The 21,147-nt window shown below is 37.3% G+C and overlaps 1 protein-coding gene across 3 annotated transcripts in view; it reads left to right on the top strand.

Moving 5' to 3' along the window:
• The window catches only part of DEUP1 (deuterosome assembly protein 1), a 220,110-nt gene that overhangs the window by 152,110 nt on the left and 46,853 nt on the right, over positions 1 to 21,147 (top strand). For all 3 annotated transcript variants that reach the window (XM_024731273.1, XM_024731274.1, XM_024731275.1), the window contains 5 exons: positions 129 to 263; positions 4,912 to 5,025; positions 7,031 to 7,273; positions 13,439 to 13,584; positions 17,415 to 17,520. In XM_024731273.1, coding sequence (XP_024587041.1) covers positions 129 to 263; positions 4,912 to 5,025; positions 7,031 to 7,273; positions 13,439 to 13,584; positions 17,415 to 17,520 — 744 coding nt within the window. The remainder of the gene's footprint in view (positions 1 to 128; positions 264 to 4,911; positions 5,026 to 7,030; positions 7,274 to 13,438; positions 13,585 to 17,414; positions 17,521 to 21,147) is intronic.

Below are 21,147 nucleotides of genomic sequence, written 5' to 3'. Positions count from 1 at the left end.
CATTTAAGCTTTACTGCATTTGCTAATCGTGACTTAAATTTTGAAAGAGGTACACAAGAAAAGAACTATCGTGAAATCGAGTTAGAAATAACCAATAGTAAAATGTTATCATTCTGTATTATTTACAGTTCTCCAAACTAACTAATAGCTTTGAAAAACTGAGATTACACCAGATGAAACAAAATAAATTTCGACAAAAAGAAGTACCACACGTCAAAGAAGAAATACCCTTTGAACTGAGCAATTTGAACCAGAAATTAGAGGTGAGCTATATTTTCTTAGTTTCTCCCTGTGTATTGAGATGGGTTTTTGTTGTTGCTGTTGAGGGCTATTTGTCTCTAGTGTACACAATGACATGTACCGCTGTGGTAACAAACTCCATTAGAAATCAACTTCTCATTGAATATATTTTCTTAGTGCACCTTCCCTTCAGGCACTTAGTGAATTAAAACATCACTTCGATTTATACATCTTTTATGTATATCAGCATTTTTGGAGAGCAAAAAAAAAAGTTCAAAGGAACTGCAGATGTTGAGAGAAGTTGAAGGACATCCCGGGGGTCACTTAAAGCGAGTGTCTAGTAAATCTTTTAATGGCTGTTTAACTATTAGGTACTTAAATCCCAATGAAGCCTCATAGCAGTTTTCAGAACAGAGCTTGAAGTTTCAGGATCTTTTCTTTGAAGAGGTAGTGCCACTCCAATATAGCTACCCCATGTTACCCGGAAATTCTAAAATCTCAGTCCCTATAAAGGTTTACTATGACATAGATACACTTATTTTAATCCCCTTAACTTTCCAACCTTGGAAAAAGTAAACCAGCTATTTTTCTTCCCTGTGCCCTTGAGCATTCCTGCTACTGGTCACATAACAGCAAATAGATTCTAGTATGAATCCCTGTTCTCTAACCTTAGCTAAATTCCCAGCGCTGCTCAATCATTGTTTTTTAATTGACCTCAAGTTGACCCCTATCATGTTATCCCAGTCATTTTTTTTTTCACTGTTCTCAAGCCCTAAACCCCAGCTTCTCCCACCGTCAGCCAATGATTTCAGTTTCTTCTACTTTGTTAATAGGTAATGGTTCTGTACTTCCCAATCAACCAGGTAGAAACCCCTTAGGAATCTTTGATGTGTTCCTTTCTCTTACTCTCATATTCCAGCCCAGATTTGCCCCCTTTCCTTTGTCTAATGCCTCTTATCTCTGTCTTTCTCCTATCTAATTGTCCTTGCCCTGTTTCATACTTCTTCATCTTTATCATGACTCTTCAATTAAGTCCTTCTCAAACTTTTCCTCCAAAATATTTTTAAGAGCAGGAAAAAAAAAAAATCTGGAATCACAGTCCTAAAACCAGCCTATTGCAAGAACTTTGTTGGAAGTCTTTGGTTTTAGTTTTTAAATTCCTGCAAATTTTATATTGTACTGAATAATAAATGTACCTTCTTTTAAATACAAAATTACTACCACTGAGTAAGGTTGACCCTCTAGGAAAATGCACTGTGTATAACTCCCTGGCTCTTGCAGTGGTGTAACTCGACTGGCTTCTGAAATATTCTGGTCTCACAGAAGATGCCCAAAGACTGCGACATAATATACACGAGCTTTCACTGAAAATGCAGTTAAGTCACTGATGTTCCATTTGATTGACTTCTCATGGGGATTAGTGGGAGAATTACATTCATATAAATTGTTTGGACAAAGAAAAAGCCTTAAATTAAGTACTTTGTGTGTATACATTTTACATTTAGGGAGCTAAATATTTATATAAAATGTATCTCATGAAATTATAGTGGAAATTAGTAGCAAAGTATGACTTGATATGTTTGTACTTATACAAACATTTTTAAGCACACTATGTAGATACAGTTTAATCTATTTTATTACAGAAATGCTTCATGTACCTGTTTTTGCTTAGAAGCATCTGAAAAATTAATGTGTAGGAGATGGGCTGTTCCAGTTTTAGTCTACATCTAAGCATGTTTCTCCTTGGGGACAAACATTTATACACTGGTACAGCGATCGAGCAATGGGAAGCAGCTTGCTATAGTGGAAGAACCTGACAGTTTACAACTTAAAATAGGACCTGACTGACTCATTTATTTGCCCTGTGACCTTTAGACAAGCTGTTAACTTCACAGAGATTACAGTTTTCACCAATAAATCGGGGCTAAAAATATAAGTGACATTGTGGTTATGGAAGAAAAAAATATATGTGTGTGTATGTGTGTTTAGATGCACACTCAAGCATTTGGGGGTAAAAATACATGAAGTCTGGAAGTTGCCTTAAAATACTCCAACAAGAATGGGTGGAGCGATAGATGAAATATAGATGGACTGAGTTGACAGTAGTTAAGCTGGGTGAAGGGTATATGGGAGTTTGTTTTACTCTCTACTTTTATGTAAGTATGGACATTTTCATACTAAAAAGTTAAGACCATCTTGCAAGTGGAGGTTTGTAGAGTCCCTGACATACAGTAATCACTAAAGAAATGGTCATTCTACCTCTCAAGATTTAGTAGAGCGATTAAAAACTATATATAATAATATAGCTTCTGCTAGAAACTTTGATTTTAATGCCTCTGATCCACTCTCAAACTTCAAGACCCAGAAAAGGTTTCTAGCTGTGGAGAACGTACTCTGGAGGTTTAAGCAAGTGTACAGAGCCTCTGGAACTGGAGCCTGGGCCGACACCTCCAGTCTCTACAAAATCCTCATAAAGCTTTTCTCTGTCTTTGCACGGCCCCATGACTGCTGGAGATGTGCTTGCTTGTTTGCTGATCTTGAAACCAATACATCTGTAAGACCAAGGAAGCCAGGACTGTTATAAGGGCCAGCCTATATGTTTGTGACACACATTTTTAGCCTTGTTTGGCCTAATTTTTGGCCTCATTTCTACCTGTTGTAGAATTTGTAAGGAAGTGAGGCTGATGTTCCTGCCTCCTCCTAAAGCATGCTGGGAAATATTTACTGTCAAGATTGAGATTGTTGGGTGTTAAGTATTAATATCATTGAAAGATATGAACTGTGCAAGTCAACCTTGCCCACATTTTGACTTCTGACTCCAAATACTCCTTTCTAAATTAAACAGCAATTTTTTAATCCACCTTGTACTGATTTGAAGTGTACCTAGTTTTGTAAATTTGTCACTATTTCTGAAGACCCTGTTTTCATGTACCTAATTTTAAATTGTCAAATATCAGAATCAAAGTCAATAACTTTAAATGAACTGTGTCCATTTATCTTAATAAATATGGTCTATTTATCAGGGTATTATTATATATTTAAAACAGGGTCTATCTATATTTCTCCATCTTTCTTACCACCACTCAATTTCAGGTCACCTTTAATTACTATAAAAGCCTCCCAATTTATAGCCTTCTTTCAATGATTATTTTGGGACTTTTGGATTTATAAAATGAAGATTTCCCCAAATAGTCTTTAAAATCATTTCTCTATAGAAAATATGAAATGCCATATTCTCATTTTAAGCAAGTTGTAGCTTTCATTCTCTAAATTAGTATATTTATTTTCCAGCTAGCCAATCCAGTCATTTCAACCATCTTCAAAACATCGCCAATCTCTCTAGCCAAATGAACTCTTTTCCAATTGACGTATTATTGGGGATGGCTAAGATAATCATGGCATCATCTGCATGGCTTTTATGTGGCACTATTATTGTACTAATACTTCACAATTATTTACATGTACATTTCCCTACTTTATTTTATATATAAATTGATTTTTTCTTTCAAAAATTTGTTTCTTTTAATCATGAAATACTTCCAAATTCTCCTCTCTCCACAGTACCTGCTGGACACTAATACTACTAATACTACACTTAATACTACTGAGTTGATAATTGGAAACATCGGTGCATTCATGCCATGTATCTACATTCAGTAATATATCGCTATGGACTTAGTAGCTATAGAGTTTGTTTCCAACCACATTGTTTTCTTTGCAAAATTTAGTGAGAAATGTTTACATTTTTGGAAATATTAATACCATGCTTTTGTTTGTACATCCCTGTACATGGTGCCTGGCACTTTGTCATGCACTGTGAGCAATACAAAAGTAATGAAATACATAGTCCTTACCCTTAAGTTGCTTACAGCCTGGACAGAAAGATGAGATATGATGGCCAGCCCTAGGCAAAATTGAGAAGCAGTGAAGTTTTCTTTGGGATTCCCAAAGCCACATTCTTTCCTCTTATAAATTTGTGAACAGATAACCAGGCTCCATGAAGACACTACTTGAGCAAAACGGTGAAGAACTGAGAGCATGCTGTATCAAGGAGTTCTACCACTTCTTCTCCAGCTTAGCCCAGTTGGTACTGCCTAAAGGAGGCCTGAGATGGTTGTTCTGTCTGTTCTCAACAATGGGTCAATCTTGGCTTCACCTGGGATAACAGTTTTGAAAGCCACAGGGGACAAGGTCACTAAATCAGTCCAAGCCCCACCCCCTCAAAAACAAGGGAGCAGGTTTGGTGACTGAGTGTAAAGAATGAAAGGGAAAAAAACTTCTGGTGTCAGCTCAGGAAATAGAAAGGAAGTACTGGTTGATGCAAAAAATTGTTTGAAACTCTGCTATTTGTTATCAGTATTTGTTATAAAATTTGTTTATATTTTTAACAAACAAAATCCTTATTTTTAAAAAGATGCAGTAGAGGAACGATACTCCAATAAAAATAAAAATAAAATAGTGGATTCAATTCCATACTTTCCTAGCAAAAATTAGAAGATATATCTATTAGTAAATCCAAGATGAGTGATTTGATACTTTTTTGTTTTCCTAATGGGGAAAGAATGGATTTACTTTTTTTCTCAGAAGATGTACAAATGAAAGAAGCTCTGTTCATTGTGCTTTAAAATGAATAATTTTTTCAATTTATATTTCTCTCTCCACTTTTTAAAGGAATTTGGAGCAAAGTCAAGAGAATGGGACAAGCAGGAGATACTATATCAGACTCATCTGGTTTCTTTAGATGCTCAACAAAAAGTATTATCTGAGAAGTGTAATCAATTTCAGGTACATTATCTAATACTATCCTCTAAATCAGAATAAATTAGAGGTTAAATACTATTACTCTTTTTACCATTCAGCATGTAATCCTTCTACAGATACAAATGCCAACTAAGGGAAAATAACCAGAGTAGGTCCAACACTGGGTAGAGTTACAAGTGCATGAAATATCTGTAATGGTGACTTTAGTCTGTATGTCTCAGAAGGTGGTGCTATTAAAAGTCTCCATTGTTATTATGTCATTAAATAACATGTTTTTGCATGCCTATGAGCAAGTCATTTAGAAAGTCTTAAGATTGCTTGGTCCTGGCACTCTAGAACCTTACAGCCTAGACACAGATAATACATGTACAGGTTTACAGATAATTACTGACAAGAGAATGAAAAGGATACAAATCCTTTTGGAGGTCGAAGGAGTAAGAGAAAAATTTGGACTGAGATAGTCAGGAAACATCCTTCAGCAGGGGTGGGACTAGGCCTGGGCCTAGAAGAAGAATGGCTATACTTTGAGACAAGAGAGAATGTATTCCAGGTGGTGGAAATAACATGAGCAAAGTCACTGAGGCAAGAGAGCAAAAGGCAAATTCAGGGAATGGAAAGTGGGCCAATTGGCTAGAAGTCCATGTGGGAGGTGAAGGGGCAGTAGGCGGGAGGGAAGGCTGGCGAGTTGGATATTAGATTGTAATAAGCCTTAAAGGCTTACCTAAGGAAGTTTGAATTTTTATTAAAGCTGGTAAGAAACTTTTTTGTTTGATATATACTTATTTTTCATTCTTTCTTTAAGTTACTTGAATTATATGTTATACATGTTCCCTGAATTCAACAATACAAAATAATGTGATGTAAAACTGATAGCCTCATCCTCTATTTCATTCTTATCCATTTAATATAAACACTGTTAACAATTAGGTGTTTATCTTCACATACATTTTCTTTTGTTTGTACAGATATGTAAATATATGCTTGTGTGGAAATTGTATATTTTTCTTTTTTAAATTTTGCTTTTTTACTTAATAAGCCATGAATAGCCTTTTGAGTCACTACTTAATTAAAATATTTCAAAGTATATAGTGTATATATATCATATATACCATAGTATATCGCAGATGTACCATAATTCTTTCAATCATTTCCTTATTAACTAACACTCAGGTTGTTTCCAGTTTTCTGCTATTACAGTAGTGTAACAAATACCCTTGTATGTACATCTTTAAATACGAATACTTTCGTTTTGTTAAATAAAAATCCTAGAAATGATCGCTGAGCCAAAGGGTGTGTTCATTCAAAATTTTAATAAATAGCAGATTCCTTTCTTAAAAATGATAGTAATTTATAATTCATGAACAGGCAACAAGATTACCCCTACTCTCACCAGCATGGACTATCTGTCTTTTGATTTTTACTAACTTGATGGACTAATAGTAACCTTGACTTCATTTGCTTTACGTTTCTCTGACTACTTGTAAGGTTGAGCATCTCTTCTTGTGTTTCTCAGCCTTTTTCATTTCCTCTTCTGTGAATTGCCTGTGCATAAACTTTGCCCACTTTTCTTTTGTGTTGTTTGTCTTTTTCTTATTGATGTGTAGAAGTTTTTGTACATCAGAAACTACCCTTGTTATACATGTTGACAACTTTTTTGTACAATCCAGATTTTTTGTTTTATTTTGTTTATTTTTTGTCATAGAGACATTTTCAGCTATTATGTAATTGAATCTATGCTTTTTTTCATATCTTCTATATTTTCTTTTTTGCTGAATAAGAATTTCCTAGCAAAAGCCATCTGCTCTACTCTGCATCTTTGCTCTGAGGTTATACAGATATATTTTCTCTTTATGCCACCTGAAATTGAGGTTTTAGAATAAACCCAAGACTGAATTATGAAGGACAAAGCTTCATTATCTAATAATATATTTAAAGATTTTTTACTAATTCTTTTCTATCATTCTTGAACTTTATGTAAGCTTAAATATGATATTCTTCACTTAACTGACACAATTTTCGTATTTCTCAGAAACAGGCGCAAAGTTACCAAACTCCACTAAATAGTAAAAAACAGGGCATAGAAGAAGACAGCAGCTCTGAAATTCCTTGGATATGCGAACCAGATACCAGTTGTGAAACCAATGAAAGAGATGAGTTCATTATTGAAAAATTAAAATCAGCTGTGAGTGAAATAGCGTTAAGCAGGAATAAGTTACAAGATGAAAATCAGAAGCTCTTACAAGAACTGAAAATGTACCAAAGACAGTGCCAGGTAAAGATTTATTTGTTTTTCAACTGTTGTAGCCCATGAGTTGTACAAATGATGACTCAACAGCCATGTGGATTAGAAAGCTAATTTTTTATTACATATGTAAATCCAGCTCATATTTCCTCTTAATAAGTAATTCTTACTTGATGAGTAAATTCAGTATTTCCATGGGTACTTTTCCCCACTAGGTGCACTCGGGTTCTGCAGCGACGTGATAATAAATATTACCAGTGCAGTAGAACAGTGGTCTCTCACAGACCTCTCTTCCTAAAAGCCATGGCCCTTTAGCCACACCACACCCTCTGTCCCCAGTGTTCATTCTCTCTGACACTGTGCCTCTTCGCCTCTCAGGAATCCTGGGCTGGAGATCCAGGAAATGATTAAGGGTTTGACAATCTAATCACCTCCCTGAGAGGCATGAGGGTCACTCCCTGTGATTTATCACCATTAACCTTATCATAATCGTTTACCAAATAGGAGGTAACTCCACCTTGGTAGATGTGATGGATGGTTTTTCCAAGGATTAATTTTTTTCTTAACTCAAAAATCTATTTTTTGTCTCTCTCTTGGAACCGCTAAGAAGGTTATGCAGAATTCATCAAAATTGATCATTACCAATTTCTCGACTAAATATGTATTTCTTATTCATGGCTCTCCCAGTTACTTGAGACATTCTGTGGTTTTCTCTCCCATTCTAGGTCTTATCTCCCACCAGCAAACATTCAGCCTCTTTCTACTGATTCCTCTGTGTCAGTTGGCCCATTTCTTAGTTCCGCTCTATTCCCTCCTCAGGCTGAGGTCACCTTTCCAGGTCATTGCCTGAGCAGACTCCCACTTCTCTAAGATATTCCACCTCAGGCTCTTCTTCCCAGGGTCACTTCTTAGTGTTGGGCCGACTTCTCCTTCCCTCCTTCTGCCACATTGTATGTGAGATTACGTGTGGGATTCATCCTTTCACTTCTTTCTCTGCCAGCATCTATCTTCTGTGTTCCCCTGTCCCCACGTTGGGAAGGGGACAGAGCACAGGCTCCCAGCTTCTCCTATCCTGTGGCATTTCTACGAGAAGTACAGCTTCCCACCCCAAACTCCAGCTTTGTTTGGGGAGGGGGTGTTATTCCAATACAAATGAGAAAGCAGATGTACACAAACCAGGCTAAACCACAAATGCTAAACACTGAGAAAGTCATATATCTTCTAGAAACAGAAAAGTTATCCATGATGCTTTCTCTGGATTCACTAGAATGTAAGTGAGACGAGCCCCCCTCTTCTGCTCTAGAGCTTGTCCAGGTTCTAGTTTTCTAGTGTTTAGCTCGCCATCAGCCCACCAGTCCTGGTGGAGCTGGGTTTGCGTGACTGCTAGTTCTGACAGGCTCCCCTTCCTCCCAGGGGCTGCTTCCCCTTCATCCCCCTGGACAGGGGCCACGGGTCACACCTCTGGCCCTGATTTAAAGACGACTTAAATTTACATTTTGCAGCTGTCTTTATACTGCTAGAGGCTGCACCAGGATCACAAGGGTTCACTTGCAGGAAAAAAAAGCAAATTATTCTGGAGTATGTTTCACACACACACCAAAAAAATATATTATAGTTCTAATGAAAAGATTTTTGAGAAGTAATTTGCTTCAAAAACTTCAAGGTGTCTAAAAGCTAAGATTTCTACTTCCAGGAAAACACTAATTAATTTTGATGCAACTAGAAAAAAATGCTGAAAATGATGCTTTTGTTTGGCCTTTTCCCTGTTTTACTTCCAAATTTTACTTACGTTTCATTCTTTTGCTTTAGAATAAGTATCAATTATTTACTGCTTGATAGCTGATTGAGGGTTCAAACTCACTGCTTCTCTCAAACCATTAAGCAAATTTCTAACTAAACAGATGGGCCTCAAACTAGTTTTACAAAATGTATATTTTACCAAATGGGAATAATTAGAAATGAATAACCACTGTAACCAGTGCATGTATTTAGAAAGAAGTTTCTCTTCTCTTTTTGCAAAACTGTCATATGATGGTGTTCCACGTCTTGCACATGAATTAAAAAAGACAACCATTTCAGTCTGAATTACTGTCACTTATTGTATATAAAATTCTCTTTAGTTTACAACACACTGTACTGCCAGCTGCTTCTGAATTTTCACACGAATCACATCTTCTCACTTGTCTTTCCACAACCTTGAAATGTGTCAGCATAGCTATTAATTCCTTTGCGTATGTTTATTTACTGTGCTGCATTACTCACATTTTGAAAGTGTACAATATTTCCCATTGGCAGTTAATGACAGAAATACATTGTTCTGCATTTTTTTCTAATATCTATGCCCAAAAAATGGACCTTTTTTGTTTGCTTGCTAATGTGTCATTAAGGTACTAGAGCAGCACTGTCCAATAGAAATATAATGCAAACCACAAACGTAATTTAAACTTTTCTAGTAGCCACACTAAAAGAAGTAATACGAAATGGATGAAATTAATAGATAACAGTAATAAACTTTATGTAACACAACATATATCCAAAGAGTTATCATTTCAACATATAATCAATGTAAAAGATTATTAATGAGGGGCTTCCCTGGTGGCGCAGTGGTTGAGAGTCCGCCTGCCGATGCAGGAGACACGGGTTCGTGCCCTGGTCCGGGAAGATCCCACATGCCGCGGAGCGGCTGGGCCCGTGAGCCATGGCCGCTGAGCCTGCGCGTCCGGAGCCTGTGCTCTGCAACGGGAGAGGCCACAACAGTGAGAGGCCCGCGTACCGCGAAAAAAAAAAAAAAAAAAAAAAAAATTATTAATGAGGTATTTTACATTCCTTTTCATACTAAGTCTTCAAAATCTGGTGTGTATGTTACACTTACACATCTCAATTTGGATGTTTAGTATTCACCGGAAGTTCCCAATCTGTATTAAGATTTCATAAAATTTACAGTTAAAAAAGTAGAGATTTACATACCCAAGTTGTTCCAAGCAAACTTGAAAGTGTTCCAGTAACTGAATCAAGTACCAAAGAATCATTTTTCCTGAATATTTGCATCCACACTGACAAATAATTGATTTGACTTTTATACAAAAGCATGCTAATTTTAAATCACCTGATCTAAGTTAAATCACCAATTCTTGTGTCAACTCAGTATTATTAACATTGAATTCAAAGGGATACTACACAAGTCAAAAAACAACTCAATTTATCAATATCAACAAAGCTTCTTTTTTTGCACTTTCTAGTCAATTTTACATAATGTTGTCAATTATAATTAAAAACTTTCACATATTCCTTCATGTTAGAAAAACCTGTCAAATCATTATTATTGTAAGAGCTTCAATTCTAACATAAATTCTTCTACCTGTGCAGCTAGATCACAAATAAGCTTTTTTTTCCCTTAATGATATCTCCAAATGTCACTCTTTTTTTTTTGGCGGTACGTGGGCCTCTCACTGTTGTGGCCTCTCCCGTTGCGGAGCACAGGCTCCAGACGCGCAGGCTCAGTGGCCATGGCTCACGGGCCCAGCCTCTCCGTGGCACGTGGGATCCTCCCGGACCGGAGCACGAACCCGTGTCCCCTGCATCGGCAGGCAGACTCTCAACCACTGCGCCACCAGGGAAGCCCCAAATGTCTCTCTTTTAGGTATTATTTTCTAATGACAGTACACAAATAGACTCCATTGTTATCACATTTTACAGAATTCCATGGTGACACTACATTTCATTGTCCTGGAGTTAGAGCCCTTTTGTACCCCACCCCTTCCGCAAGTGAAGGCAGGCCCACTCTTCTACATGCAGGTTCATGTTAGATTGCTCCCTGGTAGTAAATCTGCAATGCAGGGAGCCGGGAGAGTGCCTTCCTCAATTGGGTAAAGTAATCGATGAAATTCACATCAAGTTAATTTGTCTTTCTATTTGCTAATCTATTGTTTCACATTTCTTTTGTTTATTTTGGAATTTTAACCTCATCTGAAAAGTCCCCGCTGTTTGAGACAAGGACTTTATCCAAACAAGTCTGTTAGGTCACCTATTTGAATATATTTTCATTCTTATTTCCAAATCAGCCAGGAATTTCTGGGGCTAAAGTATTGCAGCTAGGTCTTTTACTGAGCCCAGGTCTCTAGGTCTCCTGGAAAATAATACATTATATTTAAGGCTTTGGTAAAAAAAAAAAAATGAAAGTTTATCTGGGAATCCATATGTCCTATACTGTCTACATGATTATAATTCTAAGCTGTGAATTTTTGCATAAGAATTAATGAATAAGAAAACGTATGTCCACGTAAAAGCTTATACATGAATTTCATAACAGCATTATTCGTAATAGCTAAAAAAAGGAAATACCCAAACGTTCATCAATTGATGAATAAATAAAGTGGTATATCTATACAATTAAATATTATTAATAAAAAGGAATGAAGTACTGATACATGCTACAACATGGATGAACCTTGGAAGCGTTATGCCCAGAGAAAGAAACCAATCACAAAAGGCCACATGTCATATGATTCCATTTGTATGAATTGTGCAGAATAGGTAATTCCATAGAGACACAACATACGGTAGTGGTTGCCAGGGGTTGGAAGGAAGGGAAAATGAGGAGCGGTTGCTAACGGGTATGTGGTTTATTTTAGGAGTGATGAAACTGTTCTGGAGTTAGATAGTGGTGATGCTTGCACAACTTTGTGAATATTCTCAAATCCACCGAACTGTACACTTTAAGTGGGTGCATCTTATGGTATATGGATTATATTTGAATGAATCTATTATTGATATATAAAGCATTATTGAACAAATGATTTTTTGAAAATGTCAACAGTGGTTTCTTTACAGCCTTTATCAGCAGTGCCCTCAGAGCAACATCCCCCCCGCCCCATCTTTACCGATAAGCTACAGGTCTGCTTTACTTATTTTGCACGAAACAATTATTTTTGCGTCTTGAATGTTCTAACTGGACTAGTAGACAAAAGATCTGGATTTTTCCATTCCAGAATCTGCCAGTTATGAGCTATGTAACTTTGGACCAAGTCTGGCCCTCAATTTCCTCATCTATAAAAATGGCGATGGATTTGATGACTTGGGTCATCAAATATATTAATATGTATTTAATATTAATTACATTAATAAATGTTCATTTCTCTGTGTAATTGAGTGGAGGAGACCTGTTGATATGAAAGGACTCTTCCATTCCTCTCTCCCAGAGAACAGCCAAGTTCTGCTGGAGAAGATCACTCAACAGGTCATGGGCACAAACCTCAAATGAGTATCAACATTGCCAGGAGTCCTACTGTGTTGCTCCAAACAACTAACTCTCCCGTGCCCATTGAAGGCCATCTCAAACCTTCTCCACTCTCAAAAACCCCTCCCTTACCCCCACCTCCACCTCTCCTTCCACTGACCTGACATTGCCTTTTTCCTTCACAAGGAAAATAAAAGCCAACAGGTAGCCCCTCTCCTAGCTCCCCATTTCCAAATGCATATACGTGTCTCCATTCCATCTTCCTTCCTTCTTTCCTACTGCAGGAGCAGAGGGACTCTTTTGCTTTAGGCAGTTCTTTCACTTGTGCTTTGGGACCCACCTCACCTACCTTCTCAGGAACCTGACACTGTTAGTATTACCCCTTCTCTCTCCCAACTAGATCCTTCCCAACAGCTTCTAAACTTGCTCAAATCCCTGCTATTAGCCAAATAAAACACTGGGCTCACAGGATTGCTGGTATTTCTAGTTACCAGCTGAAGTAGGGCTACTATTGGGCAATAGTGGAACCGTAAACCATGGTTTATAATTCACTTTGTTGGCCAGCTTTGAAATTAGATTTTTCTTGGCTATTATCTTATTTAAATTGGGAATTATTTGCATTAATTCAAATTTTATGCATTGATATTTTATTCATACTTTTTATGTTTCCCTCTTTCATACAGTATGGCCATATTTGGATGCTTCTTTGTCTTTATCACTAGACTGTAAGCTCATGAGGACAGATCCTGTGACTGTATCCTCAGTGCTGAGCATAGAGTAAGAGCTCAGTAAATATTTGTTGAATAAATGAATGAAATTCTGTAAGACAGAGCCAGCAAAGGATTATATATCAGTTCATTGGAAATTAGGCTGCTTCATAGATGTTAAATATTTTTAAAAGTATTATACATCATGGTATCCAAATGTGAGGATTGAAATGTTTTGATGTTTTTATTTAGGCCATGGCAGCAGGACTCTCAGAGGTGAAAAGTGAGTTACAATCACGTGATGATCTCTTGAGAATTATAGAAATGGAACGATTGCAGTTGCACAGAGAATTATTAAAGCTAGGAGAGTGCCAAAGTGCTCCAGAAAATAAAAAAAGGTATATTTTTATATTCAGCAGCCAGAGAAAAACTATTCAAAACATCATGTTTGAATATTTTTAAGAGTTTTATATTTGAAACTAGAATTAAAAGTCAGTTTTATATTAACATGCTGTTAATTATTAGGTAATATTAAAAATAAAGTTAGTGGGGGCTTCCCTGGTGGCGCAGTGGTTGAGAGTCCGCCTGCCGATGCAGGGGACACGGGATCGTGCCCCGGTCGTGCACAGGTCCGCGGAGCGGCTGGGCCCGTGAGCCATGTCCGCTGAGCCTGCGTGTCCGGAGCCTGTGCTCTGCAACGGGAGAGGCCACAACAGTGAGAGGCCCGAATACCGCAAAAAAAAAAAAAGTTAGTGATTATTTTATCTTCAAAATCAGTATCTTTACTCACCTAGAAAATTATATCATGTTCTGATATGTGGATATTTATGTGTCATAATGAAGTCAGAGACTTTCTTAGAACTTTATTCTTCAGAATATCGTAAAAGCAATAGTATAGAGCTGGTATTTAATTATCAGTGTTGATACATAAGATTTATTCCATAGTTTTCAAATGTTTTTATTTTATTGGCCTTAAACCTGTTACTAACTTTTCGCTCATAAATGTTGTATTTATTTTGGCCTCCACGCTCACCACCGTGTCAGTTCCATTAGAGGTTTTGTTAGACCAGACTTTTTTTCCCTTTTTTAAAATCAGACAGATATTGTGTACTACATAACCACAAAGGAAATGGGACTTCAGAGGATTATTAAATGTTTATGTTTGTGAATAGACAGTTTGACTGTTCTAACTATTCACTGATGTTCTAATTCTCATTAGAACTTGAATCCTTCTCGTGTCAGTTCCATTAGAGGTTTTGTTAGACCAGACTTTTTTCCCCTTTTTTTTGTTTTTTGTTTTTTGTTTTTGGTTTTTTTTTTTTGGCAGTACGTGGGCCTCTCACCGTTGTGGCCTCTCCCGTTGCAGAGCACAGGCTCTAGATGCGCAGGCTCAGCGGCCATGGCTCACGGACCCAGCCGCTCCGCGGCATGTGGGATCTTCCCGGACCGGGGCACGAACCCGTGTCCCCTGCATCGGCAGGCGGACTCTCAACCACTGCGCCACCAGGGAAGCCCTTTTTTTCCCTTTTTTAAAATCAGACAGATATTGTGTACTACATAACCACAAAGGAAATGGGACTTCAGAGGATTATTAAATGTTTATGTTTGTGAATAGACAGTTTGACTGTTCTAACTATTCACTGATGTTCTAATTCTCATTAGAACTTGAATCCTTCATACATCTGAAGGCTAATGCCAGACCAATGATAGGACTTTAGAAACTGAATAGCTAAATGGTAAGGGATATTTTATTGAAGGATAATTACATTGTTTTAAAGGCAATAACTATTTCTTCAAAGTTGTGGGATCTGCTAGCATTTCTTTGAGATCTACACTTAACAACAAATGGCAAATTAAGATCCATAAAAATGACCTACTGTGCATCTAACCAGGGATGGTAGAATGCCTGTTAGCCAGTTAGCATTATAGAGTGCTCAAATATATAAGCTATATGTCATCACTACTGATCATTAATAAATCCATTGGAAATATATTATGTGCAAGGCACTGTCCCAGCGTGGTGAGTTGGTGAGAAATGTCTTCGCGCAAGGAATGTATATGCCTAAAAACGTAAGAAGTTTCCTACAAGAGCAAACCATTCAACCCATGTCTAGCTCTGGTTTGTGAAGAGCATTGTAGGTATTTTCTCTGGAACTTCCTCACAAGGCCAATGCTGAATTCCAGACATTGCCAACTGTCCTTCAATACATGATTTAATCTAAAATCTTGCAGTTATTCGCATATTTGGCTAATACGACTCTTCTGGTATGCCTGCTTGCCGTCTTCTATTTAAGTTGGTATATATTTTGGTCTCCAAGCTACATCTTTCTAATTTGGAGGATATTCTTCAGTTCTAGTATTCTGAGATTTGATGAAAAGATAGATATTTAACTTTTCACAGCTTCCATTGTATTTTAGACTTTGGGCAGGGTCTTCTCAGCCTTCATCTTTCCCACTGAAAGTTTCTAATTCTTTTAGTTTGTTCTCATATGAACATGATTCTATCCTCTTTATCGTTTTGGTTTTTTTTTTTTATTTAGACTCTGTTTTGTCTTTACAGCTCTATTAAGGTGAAGCAGCCAAGGCGACTGACTGTAGACACACAATAGCTTTATAATAGTAGCATTATAATGTCTTCATTCATTTTCAGAGCCTTTCTCCATAATGCTAAGATTTTGTTAGCTTTTTCTTTTCTCACTTATAGAAACACCTTGGACTGATATGTTCTGAGAGTTATAAAAATAATTTCTACATTCCCTTCTTACAAGCTAAATAATAGTTCCTTTATATTAGCATGATTATTGTTTTCTTCTTTGAACTTGTCCACATTAAAGCTTGACGTTTGTTCCATTCACTCACTGAAATTTATAAGATCATTATGAGGTTTTACCATTCAGTTCAGCATTCCACTCCCTGAATTGCTTAGGAAGAATTAAAAAAATAGGAAATTTCATTTTTCACCTTTTTAAAATCATAGCAAACAAGAGAAATTTAAGATTGATCCTGAAATAATGTTTTAGGAGAATATTGGATAAAACACTCACAATATATTACTGAGTGGGAAACAAAAGGGGACTGAAAAATAATGTGTTCAGTACATTCTAATTGTACAGGAAACATCTATGTTTTTATACACATATGCACAGGCAAAAAAGACAATTAATATACACAAAAATGCTGACAACAGTTTTTCCTAGATGACAATTTATCACAGTATATACTCTGATAAACTGTTTTCTACACTTAACACGTATATTTGATAATCAGAAAAAAAGCAGTCTAGTCCAGACATATGTACGTCAGGGATATCACTATTCATTTATACCTTTTAAAAGAGCCCTTTATTTTCCATCTTTACATTAGTTATTTCTCTATCATTACTCAGATTTTGTTGTGTTTGAATGTGTGGCTTAAGTTTTTGATTTGTGGAACTTTTTTAAAAGCTCTTTGGAAATCTAAAATTATGCTCACTTATAGGTGGGTACATTCCTCAAAACCCCAGACTCTACCAGGTTAGTCCAGCAACAGTGGAAAGCATGTTTCTTTCCTTGCCTGGTTATCTTTATTTTTCTGTTTTAATGTTTTTTTAATTTTACCAACCTCCCTGATGTGGAAGTGAACATTACCTGTTTCTAGTTCTCCAACCTTCCTTTGGAAATGGTACTTTTTATACTAGTTTCTGCCTTTCCTCTCTAGTGTCCATATATGGTTGCTATTCCATTTTATAAATTGAGTAGCCAAAAAATAGACATATTTGCACTCTCTCTGGGTAGCCTGTCAGATTTAATCATTTTGAATCACTTTTACAGAGTAGCGGCTCCCCTCGGACATCTCCTGACATAGTTCCTTTCCACGATGTAGAAGCAGGTCAGGTGTATTTTCTTTTTTAAACTGGCTCCCAAGCTATTTTATTATACCAAACAGTCTTTTCATCTTATCCAAAAATCTTATCTACATATGCAAATCCAGTATTCAGCCAATTTTTAATGTATAATTGAAATTCCATATTAATAACTAGGTTTTATTTTTTTCACTAAGACTATTTGCACTCAGTTAAATATGCAAATACTTATGGGACCTGAATGTATTAGAACTTGCCATTTCTGTAACTAGAAATGTTTCCAGCAGACTAATAATCTATCTCTGCATCCTATGATGGCCTAAATTAACAATATAATCATAACAATTTATCAAGTTAAGCTTAATTTTTACTCATTATAATTTGTAGACTTGAATCATCTTATTCACCATCTATTAAAGAATCAGAAAAACAACGGAAAGAGCTGTTTGCAGTGACCCCAGATCAACCAAATCATGAAAAAGAATTGAACAAGGTATGGCAAATAATGAGCTTTGTTCTTCCAGGCAGATCTGAAGTCTCTGAATACATAGGGGGAAAAACATCTTCCCTCTCACTCTGTTCTTCTTTTTTTTTTTTTTTGCGGTATGCGGGCCTCTCACTGTCGTGGCCTAGGCTCAGCAGCCATGGCTCACGGGCCCAGCCTCTCCGCGGCATGTGGGATCTTCCTGGACCAGGGCACGAACCCGTGTCCCCTGCATCGGCAGGCGGACTTTCAACCACTGCGCCACCAGGGAAGCCCCCACACTCCCTTCTTTTTCCTTCTGTGTTTTCTCCTAAGATAATAACCTACCGAGCTGCTAATTCTGACACTCTTCTGTGTGATGCTATAAGAAAGACAAACTTAGGTCATCACTCTGCTGCTGGGAGACTGCCCAGGAAACACAGAGGGCCTGTGGCTCGGTGCAGGGTAGCTGAGTGCAGGAAGTGTGAGAGCAGAGGCCTGCACTCAACCACACACTAGGTGCATGAGCTTTGGGAAGTTGCCTATGCGAGCTGCTTATGTTTCTCATTTCTAGGATGGGGGTGGGATAATTCGCCCTACCTCACAAGGTTGTGATGAGGATTAAACAAGCTTAAACAACTCTTGCCATGTGCCAGAAGCTGTTCTAAGGGCTTAACAAATCCTAATTCATGTATTCCTCACAACCATCTTATAAGGTAGGTACTAATACTATCCTCCTTTACACTTAAGGAAGCTAAGGCACAGAGAAGGTCAGTAATTTCCACCAATATTATATAAATAGTAAGTAGCAGTGGCCGGATTTGAATCCAGGCAATCTGGCTCCAGAATTCATACTCTTCCTTTAAGAGTGTGAATTCATACTCTTCCATTAAATCCATAAAATAATGCAAGTAAAGTGCTTAAAATGGGGCCTACCTAGCTCAGAGGAGGCACCTAATAGATGTTGGCTGCTATTGTTATTGGTGACACCCACATTTTGTCATTGAGCACCTAACATGTGCCAAGTACTCTGCCAGGAGCTAGGCAGCTACAAAAACTGTCTTCTCTTCATCCTCTCGTCAAATTCAATAGTGGCTTTCCCATGAGTTTCTCACGGCTGCTACCCACTTCTCTGGTCTTTCAGTTTAAGGATTACACAGAATATTCAATGCTGTATAGTCTAAACAATTGTTAAAAGCAGGAAAATACTGGATGTGGCTTTGAATTATCATCCAGTGCCCAGCAAAGTGCCTGACACACGATGAATGAAAATAAATATTTAGAGAACAAATTAATTAATATTAAGGCTGAAGTCTCCCATAATTGTATAGGGTCATAAATTCAGTTGTTTGTATAAATTAACCAAACATTTATTGAGTATCTAGTAGGACTGTTGCTGTACTGCTTATTTCTGTAGGAAATATAATAATGTAAAAGCCAAATCCCATCTCCTGAGGAATTGACTGTCAGGCAACTATTAAGTGTAGAAAAGGTGTTATGAATTAATTATCATTTTCCTTATATTTTTCACATAATCCCATGAAACTTATTTTACTGATATTTTAAAATATAACTTTAAAAACTGTTCTTGACTGGAGTCCCCAGTGAATACATTATGATAAAAGGTTGATTAAATCCTCCTAAAGTATAGTTACACCGTTCTTAACCTCATAGATTTAAGTAGAGTAATAAAACTTAGAAGGAATCTACTGATTTTGCAGTTTTGATGTGGAGGGAGAGACTGCAAGACACAAATCTCTTTACAGACTCTGGGAGACCTCTAGATAATGCATTGCTGTGCAGAAAAGGTAACAAATGAATTGTGTATAAATAGCTATAGTTTCTGGGAAGTGTTTGTAGAGAGCATTTTCATTCTCTTGTAATAAAACCAACAAGAGCCATGTATTATGAATCTTGCAAGTGTTTTATTTCTTTCTCTTTTGTCAATATAGAACGATTTTTAGTAACTTATTTTGTGATAAAATTGACATTTTTAATAAAGCCAAAAGTCATTTACAGCTAGGTAAATTAATCTCATTTAAAAAGAAATTTTGCAGTATAGCGTGTTTTAATATCTAAATGTTGTGAAAATAATGAAAATAGTTTACTCCTTCTTCATGATAATATATTCTTTTTTTCCCCACATTTTAAAAAATACCATTTTAAGAGAACATGTTAAACTACACCATGGGGATGCAATCAGCAAAATCCAAGTTGGGGCAAATGATAGAACAACCCCATTGTTCATCAAATAAATTATAAGAGAAAAAATTGGAGAGAGAAGATGGGAGATGTGTAATATTGTCCTGGGGTGAGGGTATTTGTACTTCAGTCTCCTAGTCTACGCTTCTGCTCTTAGGAGCTGGATAACTTAGACCCAGTCAGTTCCTTTCCCTATGAGCCTTTGTTTTTCCATTTTTTTAATGATGGAGTTAGACCATGTGATTTCTAAGGTTATGTCCAACTCTGAAATTCTAAAAATTTTAGTAAAAAGAATAGACTCAGATGAGAAATTGATGGTATAAAGCCTGAGGCTGGACCATGGTTGCCTTACTGACCTGAGAACTTTCCATGTTAGGTCATCCCACTCTGGCTTTTTTCCAATGTGGGAACCACATTCTAGGGCTATGCTCACAGAGGTTACATAGAACAATGGGTAAGGACCTGGAATCGGACTGCCTGTCACCAAGAATGTGACTGTGAACAGTTATGTATCTTAATTTTCTGCTCTGGAATATAGAGATTGTGGTGATTAAATAAGACGATGTATGCAGAGTACTCAGAACACACACACACACACGTGCACACACACATGCATGCACAAAGAGCGGCTTTAAAAAGATAGGTGCCAGGGGCTTCCCTGGTGGCGCAGTGGTTGAGTCCGCCTGCCGATGCAGAGGACATGGGTTCGTGCCCCGGTCCGGGAAGATCCCACGTGCCGCGGAGCGGCTGGGCCCATGAGCCATGGCCGCTGAGCCTGCGTGTCCGGAGCCTGTGCTCTGCAACGGGAGAGGCCACAACAGTGAGAGGCCCGCGTACCGGAAAAAAAAAAAGAAGATAGGTGCCAGTCTCAATGTGTGGACCATATTTAGATCTCAATTCAAATAAGCAAACCTGAAAACCATTCATTACACTTCTGATATAATTTTAAATTTGATAGTGCCTGGATATTGTATGATATCGCAGAATTGTTGTTAATATTTTTAAGACATTATAATGGTATTCTGGTTATGTTAGAAAAGAGAGAGAGCACACCGCTATTCTTTTAGAGATATAGATGTTTAAAGATGAAATGGAAAAAAAGTTTTTGAAGTAAGTTCCGAGGGGTAAATTCATATAAATCTCTTTGTGAATGGCCCCTCCTTAACTGTCCAGCCTTACTTCTCACAACGCGCCAAGTCCCAGCCACTCCAAACTCCTTTTGGTTCACTGAGTGTGCCTTCTCCCTCTGACCCCACTCCTTCACTGCATTCGTTGCCTGGGAGCTCACCTCCATCACTCTCTTCCATCTGGCTTCCATTCATCCTTCAGTATTCAGTGCGATGTCCCTTCCTCTGGGAATCCTATCCTGGCATCCCCAGGCTGGAGTAAGCCCTACTCCACTACATACTGCTGATATCAGTTGCTACACTGTGTTCTAACTGTTTATTTTCCTGT

This window comes from Neophocaena asiaeorientalis, unplaced genomic scaffold (genome assembly GCF_003031525.2).
Source record: "Neophocaena asiaeorientalis asiaeorientalis breed wild unplaced genomic scaffold, Neophocaena_asiaeorientalis_V1.1 scaffold143, whole genome shotgun sequence".
In the NCBI taxonomy this organism is placed as follows: Eukaryota; Metazoa; Chordata; class Mammalia; order Artiodactyla; family Phocoenidae; genus Neophocaena; species Neophocaena asiaeorientalis.
Note: the sequence above shows the minus strand (reverse complement) of the source record. Positions and strands in the feature narration are given on the sequence as shown.